Source organism: Lynx canadensis, chromosome B2, assembly GCF_007474595.2.
Source record: "Lynx canadensis isolate LIC74 chromosome B2, mLynCan4.pri.v2, whole genome shotgun sequence".
NCBI lineage: Eukaryota > Metazoa > Chordata > Mammalia > Carnivora > Felidae > Lynx > Lynx canadensis.
In genome coordinates this window covers 137,882,361-137,907,053 of record NC_044307.1, presented here as the reverse complement: position 1 = coordinate 137,907,053, position 24,693 = coordinate 137,882,361, and the positions used below count along the sequence as shown (strand labels likewise).

The following is a 24,693-nucleotide window of genomic DNA, read 5'->3' as shown; positions in this document are numbered from 1 at the left end:
TGACAAGTCCTAAACTTTCTTCTCTGAGATAAAGTTTCATGCAGCCTTTCCTGTATATTGTATTCAAAACATTCTTTTAAAATCTCAAAGTGTCTGTGTATTTCAGCATGTTTTGAGGAAGCAACTCACAGTTCAAAAGGAAGTGTCACCAAGACAGAAAACCATCATCTATATAATAGAGCAGAAAAAGTATGAGGGATGTGGTTTTGGCATTGTAAACTGATCTTGTTCATGAGAAAGCCATATCTATTAAATTCTGTGGCCTTCGTACAATTTCAAAAAAAGAACCAGTATTTAAGATAATTTTTGTACTGCATTATTCTGCTGTCACCAGTGAGGAAGAAGAAGAGACACTTTTGTTGTGTAAATGCTAGGCTTAAATATAGGTAACACAGACCAAGTGTCTCCATCTCCAAGAAGTTTCCAGAGCTTGTTTACAATGCCTCAATATTTGAATTGTCACTGATTGATATACTATTTCCAAAACTCAACTTCAAAAATTTATTTTACTTTTAAACATTTAATATTGCCTATGGTATGCTATTATGTACAAAATAAACACACAAAAAATCTGGAGGGGGAAAAATGTGTGAAGATACGGCCAACGTTCCTCAAAATAATATGGCTGCATATTTTTATTCAAAGTTCTTTACTGGCAGATCACGAACACCTATTATTCTTAAGATAGAGGACATAATTTCTAAGGTGAATTTTAATATGTGAAACTTGTTTTGAATACTAGTAACACTTGAAATTAACATTGTACATCTGCCTAAACTTTAAAATTTGTTAGATAGTCTAAAGGAAATTAGGACTTAAAACTTTGAGAACTTTATTTTAAATACTATCCATCAAGTTATGGAAAAAAATGAAACTTAGAGTTTGTTAGAAAAGAAGCTACTTTTATTAGAAATGCCCATTTGAATCTGTCTCATATGACAACTTGCAACATAACTTAGTTTGCATTACCTGTACTGATGAGAGCATTAGGCACATCCAGGGTATACATTTGAGACTGCAATATTATTTAATTTGACATTCAATGATGCCATTGCATTCTTCTTGATGTCTTCAAGTGCCTTTTGGTAAACAGGGAAATTCTTTCAGTTTTTTTTTTTAACCCAAGGACTTATCCGTTTAATGATACACTGTTAGTTTCTTAGTCTTTTTTCTAAACTAAAAGCCATAATCACATGATTATATACGCATAGCTAATACAAACTGAATATCTATAGTTGAAATTTTGTTCACTAGATTTATAAGAAATAAAGCCCAAATTTTCTAAAAGCAGTTAGGGTGCTCATGTACAAGAATGTATAAGAGTCTTTTGGAATCAAGACTGTACAAACGTCTAAGAATAGCTACAAATCATTATAGATTATAAATTGCAGGTTTAACTCTAATGATAAAACAGTTCCTGCAAGGCAGCATGGGATTCAGATTAAAAGCTCTATCTTGATTCATAAAGATGCATTTTATAAAGATCTTTGAGTATAGAGCATCCTTGCAGATCTCTTCTCTAAGAGCAAAAGGAGCTTGTCCACAAAATCCAGACTGCTAAAAGGCTCTGTGCACTGGAATCTATGTGGGCGGCTTATTGAAAGTCCTGGCAGCTACTGGTCATGTGTAGAGTTTACCTAGATTATACCTGGATTCAAACCCCCTTGGACCCAGCAATATTTTGTTCGAAGCACAGTTCCTTTCATAACATAGTGTAGATACTACCTCGTTAAATGCTCATTCTCAGAGGAGATAGATAGGAAGACATGAGGACTCAGTACTCGGGTCGAATGTGCATTTTTTTCCTGTTCCAATAGTTTCAACTTGGACATGGTCACAAGTGTCTTCACTCTCTTTTCATCTGGTAATTTAAAGGAAACTGTATTGTTGTTTTCTATTAAAATACTGCATTTTCTTTACTTAATTTGGTTAATTTTAGTATTAAAACCATGGAAATGGTGAAAAACAAGTGGGATCATTTTGGCAATAATTTTGAGACCCTGTCCGTCTGGATAACTGAGAAAGAAAAAGAACTCAATGCCTTGGAAACTTCATCATCTGCCATGGACATGCAAATCAACCAGATTAAGGTGACCTGATCACACGTTACGTTTATAATCCATGTCTAGCTTTTAAGAACTCCTTTCTTACATTTCATCAAATGCTAGTGGCCCCACGACAAATCTCTCATTGCTATGTGACTCTATTAAAATTCAATTCACACAAAATGATGAGCTAAGAGGTCTTGATTGATACTGGGCAGCACTTTATAGTTGGAATTATGTATTACTATTTTCTGACTTATGCATTCAAAGTCAGCATTGTGTGCAATATCATTAAAATGTTTTTATGGTTACATTATTCTTTTCCTTGATTTTGAATTAACCCCACTGGAGTGTTCTGTTGATTCACTTATACAACATGAAATGTATTCATCATTTACAACTGTACTTTGTAAGTATTGTTCCAAATGTCTAGCTCAAGTATTAGTGGCAATTACCCTCCCAAACCACAAGGAGGAGAAATGACTTTCTGTAGGTGAAACAATCAGACTCTACTGCTCTAATGCTTTCATGTATGAAGGCCTTTGGGCACAAACTGAGATGCCCTGATACTTTAGCTCTCCCAGCTCTAAAATAACCATGTGCATAGACTGTCATTATTCACTTCATTCAAATAGTTTAAGAAGAAAAGGACTGAAAGACGTGAATTCTCTGTCTTTGATGGCATTTTTTACACGACACACAAATTGCAGCCACTTCTTTTTCTATCTAATCTCATGTTTTTGGAAGGGGAAAACCCACTGCCATTTCATTCAATTAAAAATAGTAATATAAATACCAAGGTATTTCACAGTGTGGCTCAGAACAAGTCATTCCCGTGTGCGCTGCGGAAGGGTGCGATGGTGCTTAGCTAAGCTTACATTACCGTGCAGATTATCCTGGTTTATCACACATCTTTTGCACTCAAGGCTATGTGGAATCTGGTGTATGGAATCTGTTAATGTCTTGTGTGGTGGTATACTAGGGAAAATAGATGCCAATCCACTAAGAAGTATTCATGAAATATGTTTAATCTCTAAGGCTGTTTTTAAAAGTTATCATTTAACCCTTTCACTACATCCTAAGAAAACAAAGAATAGCAGATTTAAATAGTTTTATCAAAAATTTTCTTTCAAAAATTTTTGACATACCCTTTTTAATTTGTTTATTCTTGCCATAATTCATTTTATTGTTATTTCAACCTTAATTCATTTCCAGGACTTCTGAACTATATCAATGATCAAATGTCATCACCTCTTTACTCTTTGGGAAATAAAATGATTACACATTTTATTTTTAAATATATAAACATTCAATTGTAGATTTCCATGTGTTAGATTAAAAAGACATTTTAATATTCCAATATGGTATTTTGGAAACTGTCTAAAATGTATCAATGAATATGAATAATAGAAAAAAGTTTTTGCTAGAAATAAGCAAAGATGGTGTGGAATACATTCGTACTGTGGATTTAGGCTAATAGGTTCACTTTCTGTTTCCAAACCAAAGATGATATAGGAAATATTAGAAATAAGGTAACACTTGTCATAGCATTTCACTTGAAAACAACCTTAGGGTTAAACTTTATGAAGTATTTGCATTGTCACAAGGGTATTTATCTAGAAGCCCACTTTTATGTTTCATTACATGCTATTCTAAATTGACTGATTTTCCTATTCTTAGTTGATAATTTACAAAAGATACACTGCGTCCATCTTCCATCTACCCTTTTTGGGATTAGAATCCAACAGTATGATTACATAGTTTGCATTTATGAATTTGTTGGTGACACGTATTACTCTAAAATCTAAGAACTTCGGTCTTAATGAAGATTGCTTCACTGAGACACCCAAAACCCTTTTTGGCACCTAGGGGACGTAATACATATTTGTTGAATTTATGAGTAATTTTTCTACAACATATCACCTTGAAAAACAGCAAAACAAAGAAAGGTTGTGTTCATGTTCAAATAACAAATCTCTATTAGAGATACCACTGTAGTTATGCATATGAAAAATAAAAATAAGTAAGTGATGAGCACCTGGCACTAATCTGATGTAAATTATTCCTGATTGTCTCATCTAGGCAAGTTATTTCTGACTGTTGTCTCACGTAGACATAAGTCACACATTTTTTTTTTTTCCCCTAGGGTAGTTGTATTCTCCATTTAACTTACTTGAAACTGAGACTTGTCTGAAGTTTTGGCTTTATTTGTTTGGAGGATTTGGCTCTTTTCCTCAGAGGAATCATGTTCATTCTGTTACGCATAAATAAGCCTCTATGTATATGATAGACATATTTCCTTCCCGCACCTACATCCTTAGTGGCCATCAGTGCTTTTCACGTGTTAGCGAATACATAAAGATCGTCCGCTCCAAATGGGAATTATAGTCTAGGTGCTTCACTGTAGAGGCCACAGCTAATGGGTAAGGCAGTGGTTCAGAGTGGAGCCCGCATCAGTAGGAGCAGCAGTGCCTGGGTATTTGTAAGAAATGCAAAGTCTAGGCCTCACCTTAGACCTGCTGAGTCTGAGTCCCTGTGGATAGGGCCAGGTGATCCTAATATATTCCAAATTTGGAAACCACTGGCATAAAGACTAGATGATAAATTTGAAAAGTCTGGTTTTAGGTAAGAGTGGAATCAGAAAAGCTTTTGCCTTGGGAAAATATGAAATACTCAACCAAGTTAGAGGGAAATTGAGTGAATGTCAATACTAGCATTTCATGAGTTATTGGAACACAATGCTCCCCAGATCCACTGGTTACAAGGCATAACTCACAGGTTAAGCGGGAATTCTCTGTACCTTTAGAGAGACTTCTAGTTTTCGGTAAGACATGAACTACAAAAATAAAAAAAAAAAAAGAAACACAGGGACATCTCTCTGCTCACTTCACTGCAACAGGAGTAGGTATTTCCCTTTATTCTCTATGCAGTGAGCACGACCACCATCGGTTTGTATTTTTCAGACACCCTACACATCTCTCCTCCCCAAATAAGGTCAGGAAACATGATGTTTGTTCATAGTTGCTCTCTAATAGCCCAAGTATGTTGAAATGTCAGCTAAGAAAATCTCTCCTAATTTTCTCTCTGTGCAGATAATCTATTATTTCAGGAAGACAAGCTTGCTCAGCCTACATTGTCATTTTTCTTGTTTTAAATATTAGGTCATAATTCAGGAAATAGAAAGCAATCGGCTGCATTACAGAGCTAGAAGAAGCAGCTCAGTCTTTCGCTCAGTTTGTCACCACTGGAGAATCTGCTCGCATCAAAGCCAAGTTGACACAAATAAGAAGGTACTGGGAAAACTCCGAGAGCTGCGCATTGTTTGGAAGAACAATCCTGGGACATTTATCTCAGCAGCAAAAGTTTGAAGAGAATCTGAGAAAGGTAAGAATGGGTCTGTCGTGCCAAAGTTACTATTGCCTATTGCATTTATATGAATGCAACATAGTCCAGAAAGAGTAGACTAGGAAGATACAATTTGCCAATCATTTACCAAGTTGTCAATGATGACCAACTTTTTAAATATTCACGGGGTTCCTTTGTTGAGGTAATATAAAAATATAATTATACATTGTGTTCAGATTAGGCATTAAGGCTTATCTATTCCTTTCAAACAGTGGGGCACATTGATTTTAGATTTTTTAAAAAATATATCTATATATAGTATCATTATATTGAAAGTTATCCAAAAAGATAGGCATGCTGCTTCCTCAATAACTTTTTCTTCTTTGACATGCATCTTCCCCACCATTATTTTTGTATTTCACTAATGTTTTAGATCCAGAAGTCTGTGTCTGAATTTGAAGATAAACTTGCTGATCCAATTAAAATATGTTCTTCAGCCACAGAAACATACAAAATTCTCCAAGAACATATGGTAAGAGGAATCTGATAATTCCTGCTTGAAAACATAGTAAATATTTTTATGACAGTTAAAATTGAAAGGATTTTTATGTTACTTGGGGAACGATACAGATCAAACATACTTCACGTAACACAGGAAATAGAAGTACGCAAGTAAATCTTTATTAAAAAATTCATATGAAAGGAGTATTCATTTACAATGTATTTCTCATAATTAAGACCTGTAACTTTTTCTGATTATAGCTTTAGTAAATTCTGTTACTTCTTGCAGGCATTATAAAAAATTAAATGTGCATAAAAAAAATGCCTGTGCATAGAAGATTTTAGATTCTAACTCACTACACCCAGATGTGCAAAGAATATGTTCTCACTAATCTCCCACTGATGACTAGTTTTTTTGGTCTGGTGCCTGAACTAGTAACTACTGTGAGGTGTTCTGCAAAGGAACAGACAGATGCCTTTGGTAAAATTTAGGGGAAGGAGCAGAGGGGGAGAATCAGGCATGAAAAAAAAGCTAAAAAGAAATACGTTAATTAATATATATACACGTTGTCCCTATATGTGCATGGATGCACACATATAATGTGCCTAGGGCAGGGGCTACAGTGATAGAAAGCAAACAGTTGACAAAGGAATACCTGCAAAGGGGAGTGGAATTTATATCATTTGAATACTTAAAATAAGAATGCATTTTTTTAGGGCACCTGGGTGGCTCAGTTGGTTCAGCAGCCGGCTCTTGGTTTCAGCTCAGGTCATGATCTCACGGTTTTCGAGTTTAAGCCCCACGTCAGACTCTGTGCTGACAGCATGGAGACTGCTTAGAATTGTCTCTCTCCCTCTCTGTCTCGGCCCCTCCGCCGTTTACACTCTTTCTCCGTCTCTCAATAAATAAATAAACATTAAAAAAAATAGTTAACTAAGTCAATAACTGAGTACCAGAGATGATAATATTCTATTTTTTCTAACATTTAGATTTCTTAAAGCAGATTATTTTTTTTCTCTGTCATCATTTATGATCTGTACAATGAGGATATTGAACGATCACAACTCTTAAGATTCTTATGAAGATTAAATGCATTTATATGAAATGTACATAACATCGAGGCACCCTTATTATCACTCCTGTTAGCAAACATGTCAGCTATATCACTCCCCATATATTTTTGATAGAGATGATTGCATGTTACATATAGTTCTTACAAATTAAACAGAGCGTGTTTTAAAATATGTATTTGGCATAGAATGAATAATAATTTTCACAAATTATCTGCATTTTTAAGGGAAAGTTGAAATTATTCAGATATACAGCAATAAATTCTTATTTGGGGAAAAACCTTTCCATTTTCATTTTTGACTTCTATATGCATGAAGTAACTCTCTCACTGATGATGTCTTGCTGAAGATCATGGACAGAGTCATTTTTATTCCATTGCTGGTTATCATGACTTAGGGAAAATTTGGGGTGGTGACGGGTCTCAAAGAAAGACGTAAGCCTCATTTCTTGATGTTGTGCTTCCTTTGCTTTCCTTTTGCCTCATGTCAGGATCTCTGCCAGGCCCTGGAGGCGCTGAACAGTGCAGTGACCACAGTCTCAGCCAGCGCCCAGAAGGTGGCTAACAGAGGCACCTCCTCCGTTCAAGAGGCCGTGGCCCTGCAGCAGAGGTACGAGGAGACACGGAGTCGGGCCAAGGAGAGGCAGGCTGTGCTGGAGAACCTGCTGGCCCACTGGCAGAGGTGAGCCACTTTCCTTCCTGAGTTGGCAGCATGGATTTCAACTGCCACTCGTAGGTAGGAAATTCTGGACCGGCTGTTGGGAAACAGTCACCCCAGTTGTAAAACACATCAACTCATGTGTCTAATATGGGAACATCTTGGTCTTTGTTAGATGATGAAGATCCCTGAGAGTGGAGAGGATATATATGTACCTTCGTATTACACAGAAACGTGTGTACAAATACGTTTATGAACGTGAAGGGGATGGGCTTTTTATTCTTCTTTTGCCTTCATATCTAGGAATAATGTAACCAACATTGTATTATTTGTAATGGTTAGTGTTGGACCCTGCAACTTTGGAAAGGTTAGTTTTCTGGCATGATAATCTTGGATTAATTCGTTTCTCACCTCTGCTTTCTTTAGGCTAGAGAAAGAATTGTCAACCTTTTTAACCTGGTTAGAGCGGTGTGAGGCAATAGCCAGTTCTCCAGAAATGGACATTTCTGCAGACAGAGTCAAAGTAGAGAGTGAACTTCAATCAATACAGGCAAGTTTATGTTCACATTTTCTCCTTCCTTGACTTTGAGGGTTTCCCACACTCTTGGTCCTGCTGCCTTTCTGTTTTATTGTACACTGACATTGTTCATTAATCGCCCAAAGAGTCGCTCCTCAGAAGGAGAAGTCAGTCCCAGTGACTGTTTCCTGCCCTGAGGTTAGAGAGCAATCATCAGTCCACAATGAAAAACAAGTTCTTATTTTTTTTAAAAATACACCATAAGGTGTTCTAAGAAGGGAAGTCACAGCTCTTTTTCTTAAAAATGACACAAAGATATCTGGCCATATAAAACTATTCCTACACATCTCTACACAGAACATAAGTGCTATGTGGGTTAGGGGACCAGGAGGGGGCTGAAGGCTCTGAGATCCCTGCATCCGGGCACAGTATCTGCCAAACTGCCTCACACTGTGTTCTAACATTCCTTGTACATCCACACAGTCTGGCTGTGTGTGTTTTGTCCTGCTCAGCCTAGGTCCCGGTTCTGCTTTATGATCTTTCCTGCCATCCACAGGCTATGTACTCCTTCCTCTGAAACCTGTAGCACGTTTGCTTGTATCACACACATTGGCCTCATTCAGGAGGGGAAAAAGCATGGTGACAGGCATCTGCTATGTGCCACGCTACATTATAATCCCACTCAACGCCATGTTACGAGTGTTTATCTTCCATCTCGTATTAGATGGGAACCACAATTTTTATGCACCCCTCACAGCACCTCAGAGATTCATTGCCTGATTAAAAATAAGTCATTCTGTGGCATGAAAACAAAATGAAGAGCCTTAAAGTTTTCCAGTTTGGGAAATATAGTCTCTAAAGGAAGAGGGAGACCATGTTCCTGGTACCCAGAATTCCATCTCTATTATTGTTAGAAATGCATTGTTTCTCTTTAGCAATAGCTTTTCTTTGATTCACTTGACCTCCTCCGTTTCTTCATCTTGAAAGCAATTCTGCAGAAAGAAAGTTGCCTAACTCAATAGAACTCAGACTTCAGAAAATGAATTCAGGACTTAGTAGCATTTTAAATGTTTCATTAAAGGTTAAGCAAATTCATTCTCAATCGGGTAATAAAAACTCTCTTTAGGCCTGGTCCCAATATCTTCTGTTTTGCAAAGCCTTTGGACAATAACCACCTGTGTCACATGGTCCTTCTTAGTTGATCATGCTGGGATGAGATCTACAATGTTTTCTGTTTCTTTCAGGCACTGCAAAATGAACTTGTATCCCAGGCCTCAGTCTATAGCAACCTTTTGCAATTGAAGGAATCACTATTTTCAGTGGCCTCCAAAGATGATGTGAAAATGATGAAACTACATTTGGAGCAGTTGGATGAGAGATGGAGAGATTTGCCACAGATAATTAGCAAAAGGTTGGGTTTTCTAAAAAAAAAATAAATTATATCATTCTTTTTTAAAAATGGTTAGCATATAAGGTAAGAAAACAGAGTTTTGTTTGCTTTTACTTAACCAAGCTATTCAGATAAGTATAGATGGGGGAAAAATTACTTTATCATTTAAAAAATAAAAGTGCTCCAGCAAAGGAAATAGTCAACAAAACTAAAAGACAACCTACTGAATGGGAGAAGATATTTGCAAATGGCATACCCAATAAAGGGTTAGTATACAAAACATATAAAGAACTTACAAACAAAATATATCAATATGTAAAGAACTTAATAACTGATACAACTCAACATCCAGAAAACAAATAATCCAATTAAAAAATGGGCAGATGACATGAACAGACGTTTCTCCAAAGACGTGGAGGCGGCCAACAGATACATGAAAAGATGCTAAACATCACTTATCATCAGAGAAATGCAAATCAAAACCACAATGAGACTATCACATGACATCTGTCAGAATGACTAAAATCCAAAACACAAGTGTTGACGAGGATGTGGAGAAAAAGAAACCCTCATGCACTGTTGTGGAAATGCAAACTGGTGCAGTCACTGTGGAAAACAGCATGGAGGTTCCTCGAAAAAATTAAAAATAGAATTACCATGTGATCTAGTAATTCCACTATTGAGTATTTACCCAAAGAATACAAAAACACATTTGAAAAGATATATGCATCCCTATGTTTACAGCAGCATTATTTACAACAGCCAAATTATGGAAGCAGCCCAAGTGTCCATTGATAGATGAATAGACAAAGAAGATGTGCTATATATATAACAGAATATTATTCAGCCATAAAAAGAACTGAAATCTTGTCATTTGCAACAACATGGATGGAGCTAGACAGTATATGCTAAGCAAAGTAAGGCAGTCAGAGAAAGACAGATACCATATGACTTCACTTATATGTGGAATTTAAGAAACAAAACAAATGAGCAAAGAAAAAAAAAGAGACAAAGTTAAGAAATAGATTCTTAATTATAGAGAACAAACTGATGGTTACCAGAGGGAAGGTGCGTGGGGGAATGGGTGAAATAGGTGAAGGGGATTAAGAGCACTTATTGTGATGAGCACTGGATAATGTATAGAGTTGTTGACTCACTATATTGTACACCTGAAACTAATATAACCCTGTATGTTAACTATAGTGGAATTAAAATTTATTTATTTATTTATTTATTTATTTATTTAAATGTTTTATTATTTATTTTTGACAGAGAGTGTGAGAGTGCTAATGAGGGAGGGGCAGAGAGAGAGGGAGACAAATGATCCAAAGGGATTAGCACAGAGCCCGATGTGGGGCTCAAACTCACAAACCGTGAGATCGTGACTGAGCCCAAATCAAGAGTCAGACGCTTAAGGGACTGAGCCACCAAGGTGCCCCTGGAATTAAAATTTTTAAAAAAGAAAGAAAAGAACCTCAAAGTGCTCAAAATTAGCATTTCTGATGAGTCTCAGTCCAAAATTTCAGTCTTACATTTAGGGCAACTGATCAACTGGTTGAAATATCTCGGAACGGGAAGGTTTGCTGAGGTTTAATTGTTTTTGCCCAAAGCTGTTTGTGTACAGGAAAAAAAATGGTAATTAGAATTTTTGCTTCACATGGGTATTCCTCCACTGAGGCAGTCGCAGTGTGGTGCAGGGCTGTATCAGATGAGGTCAGAGAGTTGACTATAGTGTGTCCCTCATAGACCACAAATTTGGTTTTGGAGTTCACCTTCCTAGGTGCTACATGAAATTGCCTCCATGTTTAAGCTTGGCAGACATGTTCTGGTTACATTAAAACCATTCCTGGCTGTTACCTAGAGAGTGAATTGTAGGGTCTTGATTTGTCATTGTATGTATGACCACATCACTTTTTGCCCTCGTTTAAACGTACTGCAAAAATACGTCATTGTCTTTTTCTGTTCATCTGCGGGACGTTTTAACTTTTAACACCTTTCTCCACATAGATTAATTTTCTTCAGTCTGTGGTCTCTGAACACCAGCAATTTGATGAACTGCTGCTTTCCTTTTTCTGTCTGGATTAAGCTATTTCTCAGTGAATTACAAACTACTTCGGAGATAAGCATAACAGACCATCAGGCAGCATTTGCTAGGCACAAGGTAAAGTGCATTCTTTTAAGATCAAAGAATTTATTCATAAAAGAGAGTCCTTGAATTATAAAGAAAAGCAATATTTTTTCAAATATCCAACCATTTGACAGCAAGTTAACCTTGCAATTCATAGCAAATGTTCTAATAATTGAGCATAGGGGTCCAGGCAATGTGTTATGCAGATCAATTAAGCAGATAAAACCACTTCAGATAAAATAGGCAATCACCTTAAGACACTTACTTCGAAAATGATTTCTAGGGTAAAGGGACAAGAATGTTCATTTTTAAACTTCTTGGTTTGTTTTGTTCCAATGTTGAAAACAAATGTTGCAGGATTTTTTACCTTAAGATCCAGGGTTCCTTGTCTCGCTGCTTTGAAGAATGAAGAGGTGGACACAGAATAAAATGAGCAGCGGGCACAAGCTTATTAGAGTTTAAGATCAGAAAGTAAGAATAGTATGAAAGCTCTCTTTGCAGAGAAGGGGCATTCAAAAGTGATGGCTGAGACTAGGGGCACCTGAGGGCTCAGTTGGTTGAACATCCGACTTCTTTCCCTATCATACTAATAGTGAATTCCAATGCTTGAATGATACAGTTTTTCTGAATTACTCTTAGCTTGAAAGTTATTAAAATTCACGATTTATTTTCCTTCTTTATTAAAAAAATTTTTTTCAACGTTTATTTTATTTTTGGGACAGAGAGAGACAGAGCATGAACGGGGGGAGGGGCAGAGAGAGAGGGGAGACACAGAATCGGAAACAGGCTCCAGGCTCTGAGCCATCAGCCCAGAGCCTGACGCGGGGCTTGAACTCACGGACCGCGAGATCGTGACCTGGCCGAAGTCGGACGCTTAACCGACTGCGCCACCCAGGCGCCCCTATTTTCCTTATTTATAAATTATGTATAATATCTATCCTGGCATAAAAAAAATATTTAAAAAATCAGATATTGATCAAGTATTGGGGTAGTTGGAGATAAGCTACATAATAAACTTATAACAATATTTATGATAAAACATTTAATATTTATTGAGTGCTCACTTTGTGCCAGCTTTGCTAATTGGATTTCCCCAGAGGAATAGTACTTGCTCATATCATTATGACCTCAAGTAGTTTTATCACTTAGAGCAAGATGCCCACTGAAGTTGGGCTCCTACCCTAGAAAGAGACAGGGAGATGGGGGCACTATCTTCCTTCATGATTATATTTCAAAAGTGTTACCAAACTGAAAAGAGTTCATTTGCCATCGTGCAACAGAAAACCAAATACAATAGCACTGGGCTTTTGCAGAGGGAAAGATTTATTGCCAAGCACAGAGATAAGAGGCTGGCTCAGATTTGTCTCCCCAGAGGGTTGGGGTTGGGTGCATTTAAGGATAAGGAGTTAGGATGGATATAGGGGAAAAGGGAGGTATTCTCCTTTCTGAGCTGTGCATTCAGGAATTGTGTCTTTCATGGGACACATGTTCATTAGATGGCGGTGTGAGCATGACCAGCTGGGGGAGATCGAGGGGTATATCATCATAGAGGTTACTCTATATCACTTTTGGTCCCTTCTGCACAACTGCAAGGATTCTTCCCAGCTTGCTCTAGTCTTTGCTCATCTGTGGTCACTCAGCTTCTACAACAAAACAAGCTCATAAATCAGTCACATCAACCAGAGTTTCCTTAGGGTAAAACCATCAAGCATTTGTTAACTCAGTGTTGGTTGGAAAGGATGTCTCCCATGTTCCTGAGAAACATTCTTGGGTTGTAACTGTACAGAAACTTTAAAAAGATTTCTATCTCAAAAGGGCAGAGAATGAATTTGTAAATTCTCCTAGTCAAGGCTCAGAGAAGCTTTCTAAAGTGTAATAGTCAAGCTGAGGAGAATATTAAGGCCATTGTGGTCAAGATTAAGATAGTAATTTCTCTTTAATGGGAGCCATGCTGAGATTGTTAGCAATGCTCTAAGAGATTTCAAACATGATTTATTGTGAGCAAGTCAGATTTCCTATACAATAGTCTCATGGAGTTCATATTCATTTCTGTAAAGGAGGGAGCTAAAACCTGTGTATTTTCATCTGCTTCACCCAGTGCCTCTGACGAGAGGCTAATCTATTCCTATTATTCTTTCCTACAACTCTGTTAGAATTAGCTTTAGTGTGTGTGTGTGTGTGGTGTGGTGTGGTGTGTGTGTGTGTGTGTGTAGTAAAATTTTCAGACTACAATATATTTTATATATAGTATATATATTTAGTATTGTTATGTTATATATATATATACATATATATGTATTATACATGAGAGAGAGAGCAAGGGAGAGAATTGTTAAAAAACAAAAATTTAACTGAGTAAATCTGAAGATCTAACTGAAGATTAAATAATTTGTGAATCAGGCAGTATCTCGTCCAGCAAATAGGAAGGAGCTCAGAGGGGTTGTACAAAATGGAAGGTTTTCCCAGGAAGGAAGTGGGACAGGAAGTTCTTAGCAAAAGAAAGAAAAGATCCTTTCAGGCAAGGTCACTTTCCCTTAGTGGTTGAGCTGGGGTCTTATCTTGTAGATTACCTCATCTTCCTTGGATGGGGGAGGAGGGAGGAGAGGACCCTTGTGACAGATTACCTCATGGCCAGAAAACTCCTGACTGACAAGTTAACACTATATTTCTGGAGGGGTCTGAAACTGCAGTTGGGTTAAGTATGAAATGCCAGTTTGGTGACATGACCTACCATAAGTGACTCCGTTATGGGCCGGTGATTTGTTTTTCAACTATAAATATAAAATAGTATTATATATACTATAATATAGTATTTATATATTATATATACTAGAACTATGTATATACATATATATTTTAAATCTTCCAAATTATGCATATATATGTATGTATTTATATAAAATTTCCTTTTACTATTTCTGTGCATGATGGCAGTCTTTTCCACGGAACAAATTAGTTTCAAATCAGAGTTGTGTTTCACGTGAAACATATAGACGAGAAAATGGGAAATTTTAACAACGTCTCTGAAAGATTCGCTATAGATGGCCTTTAAATCCTACACCATCCGTTGCATTTAAAATGTGTCTTTGTTTGGGGCGCCTGGGTGGCTCAGTCGGTTGGGCGTCCGACTTCAGCCAGGTCACGATCTCGCGGTCCGTGAGTTCGAGCCCCGCGTCGGGCTCTGGGCTGATGGCTCAGAGCCTGGAGCCTGTTTCCGATTCTGTGTCTCCCTCTCTCTCTGCCCCTCCCCCGTTCATGCTCTGTCTCTCTCTGTCCCAAAAATAAATAAAAACGTTGAAAAAAAATTTAAAAAAATGTGTCTTTGTTAATTGTTTTTTTTTAAGTTTATATATTTATTTTGAGAGAGAGACAGCACAAGCAGGGTAGGGGCAGAGAGAGGGAGAGAGAGAATCCCCAGCCGGCTCCGTGCTGATAAGCACAGAGCCTGAGGCCGGGCTCGAACTCACAAACTGTGAGATTGTGACCCGAGCCGAAATCAAGAGTGGGATGCTAAACGCCTGAGCCACCCAGGCGCCCCCATTTAAAATGTATGTTGACACCACAAATCCTGAATATGTTCGTGTCATTAGCCACAGGGTATCTGAGCCACCAATACCCCTCTCTTCCCTTCCAGGACCACGAAGCAGAAGCAGAGAGCAAAATGGGAGACTTGCAGAGGCTGCGGGATCACCTGGCGAAGCTGGGGGCTCTGGGTCGAGCTGAGGACCTCCACCTCCTGCAGGGCAAGGCTGAGGACTGCTTCCAGCTGTTTGAGGAGGCCAGCCAGGTGGTGGGAAGGCGGCAGCTTGCCCTGTCCCAGTTGGCTGAATTCCTACAGCACCACGCCTCTCTGTCAGGGGTTCTCCACCGGCTGAGGCACACGGTGGAAACCACCGACAGTATGAATAAGAAACAGACTGATTTATTAAAAAAGGACCTAAATCGTGCGATTCAGGATGCCAAAACATTAGAATCTACGGCCGTCAGTCTTGACGGCATTCTCGCCAAAGCCCAGTACCATCTTAGAAGTGGAAGTTCCGAGCAAAGGACTTCCTGCAGAAGTACAGTTGATCACCTCTGTTTTGAGTTAGAGAGGATCCAGAACCTTCTGGGAACTAAGCAGAGTGAAGCAGATGCCCTGGCAGCATTGAAAAAAGCATTCCAAGACCAGAAAGAGGAGTTGCTGAAAAGCATCGAGGACATCGAAGAAAGGACGGACAAAGAGAGGCTGAAAGAGCCTACGCGTCAAGCTCTTCAGCAGAGGTAGGAAGAAACCCGCCGGGGCCAGCTGTGCGGTCTATTCTTTCTTTGCTCTAGAATTAACTCTCATGCAACACTTTAACAGGATCGTATTTAGCAACTTCTTTTAATATTCTGAGGGTAAAATTAATGACTAATTTGAACTTAAGAAGTACTAAAATTTAGGGGCGCCTGGGTGGCGCAGTCGGTTAGGCGTCCGAGTTCGGTTCAGGTCATGATCTCAGGGCTTGTGCTCTATGCTGACAGCTCAGAGCCTGGAGCCTGCTTCGGATTCTGTGCCTCCCTCTCTCTCTGCCTGCCCCTCTCCCCACTGGCACTCTGTCTCCCTCTCTCTCAAAAATAAATAAACATTTAAAAAGAATTTAAAAAAAAAAGTACTAAAATTTCTTTGGTTTCCTTAAGGATTTTCCTAAGGGCTGTGTCTGTGTAAGCCACTCTAAGATCTTATTTATAACAGACTATACAGATTATATTATCTATTTTTATTTTTTTATTTACAAAATTTTTTTTTACTTATTATTTTTGAGAGAGTGAGCAGGGAGGGAGCAGAGAGACAGCGGGGGATAGAGGATGCAAAGCAGACTGTGCTGAGAGCAGAGCCCAAAGCAGGACTTGAACTCACAAGCCATGAGATCATAACTTGGGTCGAGGCCAGACACTTAACTGACTGAGCCACCCAGGCGCCCCATGTTATCTATTTTTAAACAATGTTTAGCTGTGAGGAGAAGGGCCTCGTCTGCTGTAGTACAAATGAAGGCAGACGATCCGAGTCGCTTTGTAGTTCTGGTGGTAAAAATCTGAGGGAATTCTTCCTGGTGGCAGCCAGCCCCTCAGAAAGACTGGAGCAAGCTCATTAGCTGAGAGTGAGGGGCGGGATATTGGCGGGAAGAAAATGGTATAAAGTGGTTCTTCAGTAGGACATGGAAATGATGTCTTTGGAAGCTTGGTAAGGTTTGAGATTTGCATTCCTTCACTTAAAGTGAAACCAGTCAGTTTGGCAGAGCAGTTTTCACCAACTGCTTTTGACTGTTTGCTCAGAGGTATGGAGAAGGCAGAGAAGTGGGCTTAAGCTAAGGTGGGGTTTTGTCAGGTGAGTTTAATAGAGAACCGAAGGGATCAGGGGGTATTTTTCTACCGTAATTTTGAAAGAAATTTTTTCCTCTAATACTGTAACCTTCATCTCAATCTTATTTCTTCTTCTTCTTTTTTTAATGTTTACTCATTTACTTTCAGAGAGAGAGAGAGAGCAAGACAGCATGAACAGGGGAGGGGCAGAGAGAGAGAGAGGGAGAGAGAGAATCCCAAGCTGGCTTCTCGCTGTTAGTACAGAGCCTGACGTGGGGCTTGATCTCCTAAACTGTGAGATCATGACCTGAGCCGAAATCAGGAGTCAGAGGCTTAACCGACTGAGCCACCCAGGTGCCCTCATGTTATTGTTCCTTCTTAAAAGTTTTTTTTTTTTTTTAACGTTTATTCATTTTTGAGAGAGACAGAGACAGAGCATGAGTGGGGAAGGGGCAGAGAGAGAGGGAGACACAGAATCCAAAGCAGGCTCCAGGCCCTGAGCTGTCAGCACAGAGCCCGACGTGGGGCTCAAACCCACGAATTGTGAGATCATGACCTGAGCCAAAGTCAGACGCTTAACCGACTGAGCCACCTATGTGCCCCTTATTTTTCCTTCTTAATAGACCTTTTTCCCCCACTGTGTTCTCAGGGTCATTTCTCTTCCACTTTTTTCAGGGGGCAGAGAAACAGCTGAAATGTGTTCATACCAAGGTGTCCATAATCGATAAGGATTGTGTCGATCTTGCCAAGACCATTGTGATGTGCTTCCTTTTAACTGGAATCAAGCATTTAGCAAAGGCTTACAGTTAGATAATAATGGCTCTTGAGGCTAACACGCCTTGTGAGCAATAAGCTGACTAGTGTAACAACAAACTTACAAAAAGGAATACAATTTGAGATGGAATAATAGCCTCCAGAGGAAAGACAAAATGAGGAGCCAAGTACAGCAAAAGAACAAAGAGCTCACCCAGGGAGTCAGCAATCGGGTTGGTGCTGCAGGGCAGAATGGCTCAACCTGGCCTAATTAGGTTAGACAGACAGGAGATCCTAAAATTGCTGAAGAAGGCCAGGATTGGGCTCAAGAGCCATGTCAATACCTCTAACACTGAACTCACCAAAATCACACAGATATTATAGAAAATGTTGCACTGAATTGATGGATTTATTAAGCTCCAACCATACTTCCGCTTCACTGTGCAACCTTGGGCAAATCCCCTGTCCTCTTGTAAGGTGCAGATAATGATAATGGCTGCTCTTAACCACTTCATTTGGGGAATTAAATGGAATAGTGCATGTGCACTCACTTTATCAACTCTACAGCACTACACCAAAATGCAAGAATCTATGAGTCCATGGCTGCCTCTACATGGCCACATTGTACAAGTGCTCAAAGAGTACTATATTAGGGACAAAAAATAAAGCCATTTTTATTCGAAAGGAAACAACTGTTTTCTTAAATATTATTATTTTACATGAATTGGACCTCAGGGCACAGAAGGACTTTTTACCAAAGACTGGTGGTAAGGACTCACCTACTTTACCTACAAGTCCAGCCCTAGTCTTTCAAGTCTTATACTGTAAAAGCAAAATAGAAGAGAATACAGACTTAATAGAAAGTTGATGATGAATAGCGAAAATGACTTTAAATGTTTCCTAAGGTAGAGTATGAATTCTGCAAATTTAACTTTAAAAGGCATCATTCTCAGTTGAGGCACCTTAATTTAAATGCGGTGTTAAAAGTGTTTCTCGATATCTGGGGCTCCTGGGAGGCTCAGTCTGTTAAGCGTCCAACATCAGCTCAGGTCATGATCTCATGCCTCGTGGGTTTGAGCCCCACGTCGGGCTCTGTGCTGACAGCTCGGAGCCTGGAGCCTGCTTCGGATTCTGTGTCTCCCTCGCTCTGCCCCTCCCCCACTCGCATCCTCACGCGCGCTCGTGCACGTGTGCGTGCGCTCTCTCTCTCTCAAAAATAAATACACATTAAAAAATTTAAAAAAAAAAAGTTTTTCCAGATAGCTATAGGTGTGCTTTATGGAGAAGAAATATTAGTTCTTACCTTTAATAAGTTAATAATATAATAACATTTTAATTCACAGGTTGAGAGTCTTTAATCAGTTAGAGGATGAATTGAATTCTCATGAGCATGAACTATGTTGGTTGAAAGACAAAGCTAAACAAATTGCTCAGAAAGATGTGGCCTTTGCATCTGAGGTCGACAGGGAGATAAACCGCTTAGAGGTCACCTGGGATGATACCAAAAAACTAATTCATGAAAAGTAAGTAAAAATCCTCAGTTGTTGTTTTCAACTTTCTATTTTGTGGCATTGGGCTCTTGTCTGTTGATTTGCGTTGGTGTGATCGAGTTGAGTATCTTTTGCCACCTTAGGTATTCTGTGTCTCTCATACGTTAAAAATTTAGTCCTACAAAACTTTATTGAGGAAGATGTCTTGAAATAACAATGGTAGGTGAAACGTAGCGCTTAAAAGCAGGAGTTGTCAACAATTACAAAGGGCTACTGTGAGAGTCTTAACCTCTGATTTTCTTTTTTTGTTTTGTTTTCCTTGTTTATAATTAAGGTATGATATACGTATAATAAATTTCATCCTGTTAAGTGTATGCCCTTGTATGAGTTTAACACACATTCAGTTTATGATTACACACATACTGTGTAAGTATTACTATGATCAACTCTTGTATAATCATTCCACCACCTGAAAAAAATCCTCCTATGTCTCATTGTGATCAACCCGTCCCCCATGTCTAGTCCCTGGCAGCTGTTGATCAGTTTTATGTCTCTGTAGTATTATTTTTCTCAGAATCACATACAAATGGATTTTTTCCAGTTTGGATGATTGTAAATAAAGCATCTATAAACATTCATAGTCAATTGGGTGCATGTGCCTAAGTTTTTACTGCACTTGAGTAAATACCTTCTTTTGCTTAGCATAATGTACATTGTTATGTGTATTAATAACATCTATTCTTTTTTATGGCTGAATAATATTCGATTTAATAGGTGTACCACAGCTTATTCATTCACCAGTTGATGGATATTTGGACTCTTTCCAGTTTAATGACTATCAAAAAGCATCTATAAACATTCACGTTCAGTTTTTTTATGTACATAAGGTTTTTTGTTGTATACTATAGATTATTAACGTAAGCTTTTAGAAAGTTAACTGTGTTGTAAAATTTTATTCCATATGATTGAATATTCTCTTAAATTGTGATTTGTTAGAGATTGCACAGTATTCAATTACAAGAATATATTAGAGTTTATTCAATTAATAGCCTATTTTGGGGACGCCTAGGTGGCTCAGTCGGTTAGGCATCCAACTTTGGCCCAGGTCATGATCTCACAGTTTGTGAGTTAGAGCCCCGCATCAGGCTCTGTGCTGATAGCTCAGAGCCTGGATGGAGCCTGCTTCGGATTCTGTGTCTCCCTCTCTCTCTGCCCCTCTCTAGCTCATGCTCTCTCTCTCTCTCTTTGTCAAAAATAAATAAGCTTAAAAAAATTAATAGCCTATTTTTAACATTTGGGTTATTTCTATTTTTTTTCTCCTATTATAAATAATGATGTAAAGAATATAATTTTACCTCAATCGTAGTGTACATCTTTTTCTTTGGAAAAATTCCTACATGTAGAATTGCCTGCTCAGAGACATTTTATACTTATAAACAAAAACTATCTTCTTATTTTCACAATTTTACGAGGATTCAAATTCAATGAAAATTTATGTCATTGAAATGGAAAACAACATCCTCATGTGTATTTCACTTATTAAGCAGTGTTATTTTGTTTGTTTGGTGTGGGGGTTTTGTTTTATTTTGTTTTGTTTGCTTCCTCTTTTTTTTTTTTTTATTTTTTATATATATGAAATTTATTGACAAATTGGTTTCCATACAACACCCAGTGCTCATCCCAAAAGGTGCCCTCCTCAATACCCATCACCCACCCTCCCCTCCCTCCCACCCCCCCATCAACCCTCAGTTTGTTCTCAGTTTTTAAGAGTCTCTTATGCTTTGGCTCTCTCCCACTCTAACCTCTTTTTTTTTTTTTTTTTTCCCTTCCCCTCCCCCATGGGTTCCTGTTTAGTTTCTCAGGATCCACATAAGAGTGAAACCATGTGGTATCTGTCTTTCTCTGTATGGCTTATTTCACTTATCATTACACTCTCCAGTTCCATCCACGTTGCTACAAAAGGCCATATTTCATTTTTTCTCATTGCCACATAGTACTCCATTGTGTATATATACCACAATTTCTTTATCCATTCATCAGTTGATGGACATTTAGGCTCTTTCCATAATTTGGCTATTGTTGAGAGTGCTGCTATAAACATTGGGGTACAAGTGCCCCTATGCATCAGTACTCCTGTATCCCTTGGATAAATTCCTAGCAGTGCTATTGCTGGGTCATAGGGTAGGTCTATTTTTAATTTTCTGAGGAACCTCCACACTGCTTTCCAGAGCGGCTGCACCAATTTGCATTCCCACCAACAGTGCAAGAGGGTTCCCGTTTCTCCACATCCTCTCCAGCATCTATAGTCTCCTGATTTGTTCATTTTGGCCACTCTGACTGGCGTGAGGTGATACCTGAGTGTGGTTTTGATTTGTATTTCCCTGATAAGGAGCGACGCTGAACATCTTTTCATGTGCCTGTTGGCCATCTGGATGTCTTCTTTAGAGAAGTGTCTATTCATGTTTTCTGCCCATTTCTTCACTGGGTTATTTGTTTTTCGGGTGTGGAGTTTGGTGAGCTCTTTATAGATTTTAGATACTAGCCCTTTGTCTGATATGTCATTTGCAAATATCTTTTCCCATTCCGTTGGTTGCCTTTTAGTTTTGTTGGTTGTTTCCTTTGCTGTGCAGAAGCTTTTTATCTTCATAAGGTCCCAGTAATTCACTTTTGCTTTTAATTACCTTGCCTTTGGGGATGTGTCGAGTAAGAGATTGCTACGGCTGAGGTCAGAGAGGTCTTTTCCTGCTTTCTCCTCTAAGGTTTTGATGGTTTCCTGTCTCACATTTAGGTCCTTTATCCATTTTGAGTTTATTTTTGTAAATGGTGTGAGAAAGTGGTCTAGTTTCAACCTTCTGCATGTTGCTGTCCAGTTCTCCCAGCACCATTTGTTAAAGAGGCTGTCTTTTTTCCATTGGATGTTCTTTCCTGCTTTGTCAAAGATGAGTTGGCCGTACGTTTGTGGGTCTAGTTCTGGGGTTTCTATTCTATTCCATTGGTCTGTGTGTCTGTTTTTGTGCCAATACCATGCTGTCTTGATGATTACAGCTTTGTAGTAGAGGCTAAAGTCTGGGATTGTGATGCCTCCTGCTTTGGTCTTCTTCTTCAAAATTCCTTTGGCTATTCGGGGCCTTTTGTGGTTCCATATGAATTTTAGGATTGCTTGTTCTAATTTCGAGAAGAATGCTGGTGCAATTTTGATTGGGATTGCATTGAATGTGTAGATAGCTTTGGGTAGTATTGACATTTTGACAATATTTATTTTTCCAATCCATGAGCAGGGAATGTCTTTCCATTTCTTTAAATCTTCTTCAATTACCTTCATAAGCTTTCTATAGTTTTCAGCATACAGATCCTTTACATCTTTGGTTAGATTTATTCCTAGGTATTTTATGCTTCTTGGTGCAATTGTGAATGGGATCAGTTTCTTTATTTGTCTTTCTGTTGCTTCATTGTTAGTGTATAAGAATGCAACTGATTTCTGGACATTGATTTTGTATCCTGCGACTTTGCTGAATTCATGTATCAGTTCTAGCAGACTTTTGGTGGAGTCTATCGGATTTTCCATGTATAATATCATGTCATCTGCAAAAAGCGAAAGCTTGACTTCATCTTTGCCAATTTTGATGCCTTTGATTTCCTTTTGTTGTCTGATTGCTGATGCTAGAACTTCCAGCACTATGTTAAACAACAGTGGTGAGAGTGGGCATCCCTGTCGTGTTCCTGATCTCAGGGAAAAAGCTCTCAGTTTTTCCCCGTTGAGGATGATGTTAGCTGTGGGCTTTTCATAAATGGCTTTTATGATCTTTAAATATGTTCCTTCTATCCTGACTTTCTCAAGGGTTTTTATTAAGAAAGGGTGCTGGATTTTGTCAAAGGCCTTTTCTGCATCGATTGACAGGATCATATGGTTCTTCTCTTTTTTTTTGTTAATGTGATGTATCACGTTGATTGATTTGCGAATGTTGAACCAGCCCTGCATCCCAGGAATGAATCCCACTTGATCATGGTGAATAATTCTTTTTATATGCTGTTGAATTCGATTTGCTAGTATCTTATTGAGAATTTTTGCATCCATATTCATCAGGGATATTGGCCTGTAGTTCTCTTTTTTTACTAGGTCTCTGTCTGGTTTAGGAATCAAAGTAATACTGGCTTCATAGAATGAGTCTGGAAGTTTTCCTTCCCTTTCTATTTCTTGGAATAGCTTGAGAAGGATAGGTATTATCTCTGCTTTAAATGTCTGGTAGAACTCCCCTGGGAAGCCATCTGGTCCTGGACTCTTATTTGTTGGGAGATTTTTGATAACCGATTCAATTTCTTCGCTGGTTATGGGTCTGTTCAAGCTTTCTATTTCCTCCTGATTGAGTTTTGGAAGAGTGTGGGTGTTCAGGAATTTGTCCATTTCTTCCAGGTTGTCCAATTTGTTGGCATATAATTTTTCATAGTATTCCCTGATAATTGTTTGTATCTCTGAGGGATTGGTTGTAATAATTCCATTTTCATTCATGATTTTATCTATTTGGGTCATCTCCCTTTTCTTTTTGAGAAGCCTGGCTAGAGGTTTGTCAATTTTGTTTATTTTTTCAAAAAACCAACTCTTGGTTTCGTTGATCTGCTCTACAGTTTTTTTAGATTCCATATTGTTTATTTCTGCTCTGATCTTTATTATTTCTCTTCTTCTGCTGGGTTTAGGCTGCCTTTGCTGTTCTGCTTCTATTTCCTTTAGGTGTGCTGTTAGATTTTGTATTTGGGATTTTTCTTGTTTCTTGAGATAGGCCTGGATTGCAATGTATTTTCCTCTCAGGACTGCCTTCGCTGCGTCCCAAAGCGTTTGGATTGTTGTATTTTCATTTTTGTTTGTTTCCATATATTTTTTGATTTCTTCTCTAATTGCCTGGTTGACCCACTCATTCGTTAGTAGGGTGTTCTTTAACCTCCATGCTTTTGGAGGTTTTCCAGACTTTTTCCTGTGGTTGATTTCAAGCTTCATAGCATTGTGGTCTGAAAGTATGCATGGTATAATTTCAATTCTTGTAAACTTATGAAGGGCTGTTTTGTGACCCAGTATATGATCTATCTTGGAGAATGTTCCATGTGCACTCGAGAAGAAAGTATATTCTGTTGCTTTGGGATGCAGAGTTCTAAATATATCTGTCAAGTCCATCTGATCCAATGTCTCATTCAGGGCCCTTGTTTCTTTATTGATCGTGTGTCTAGATGATCTGTCCATTTCTGTAAGTGGGGTGTTAAAGTCCCCAGCAATTACCACATTCTTATCAATAAGGTTGCTTCTGTTTATGAGTAATTGTTTTATATATTTGGGGGCTCCGGTATTCGGCGCATAGACATTTATAATTGTTAGCTCTTCCTGATGGATAGACCCTGTAACTATTATATAATGTCCTTCTTCATCTCTTGTTACAGCCTTTAATTTAAAGTCTAGTTTGTCTGATATAAGTATGGCTACTCCA

General features: G+C 38.4%; 1 protein-coding gene across 1 annotated transcript in view; it reads left to right on the top strand.

Annotated features, from left to right (window-relative positions):
• SYNE1 (spectrin repeat containing nuclear envelope protein 1) overlaps positions 1-24,693 on the top strand; it is a 480,852-nt gene that overhangs the window by 193,236 nt on the left and 262,923 nt on the right. Inside the window, 12 exon segments of the mRNA XM_030316617.2 lie at positions 1,940-2,090; positions 5,207-5,229; positions 5,231-5,429; positions 5,824-5,922; positions 7,453-7,643; positions 8,046-8,169; positions 9,381-9,547; position 9,623; positions 11,534-11,593; positions 11,595-11,687; positions 15,289-15,917; positions 19,076-19,255. Coding sequence (XP_030172477.1) covers positions 1,940-2,090; positions 5,207-5,229; positions 5,231-5,429; positions 5,824-5,922; positions 7,453-7,643; positions 8,046-8,169; positions 9,381-9,547; position 9,623; positions 11,534-11,593; positions 11,595-11,687; positions 15,289-15,917; positions 19,076-19,255 — 1,917 coding nt within the window.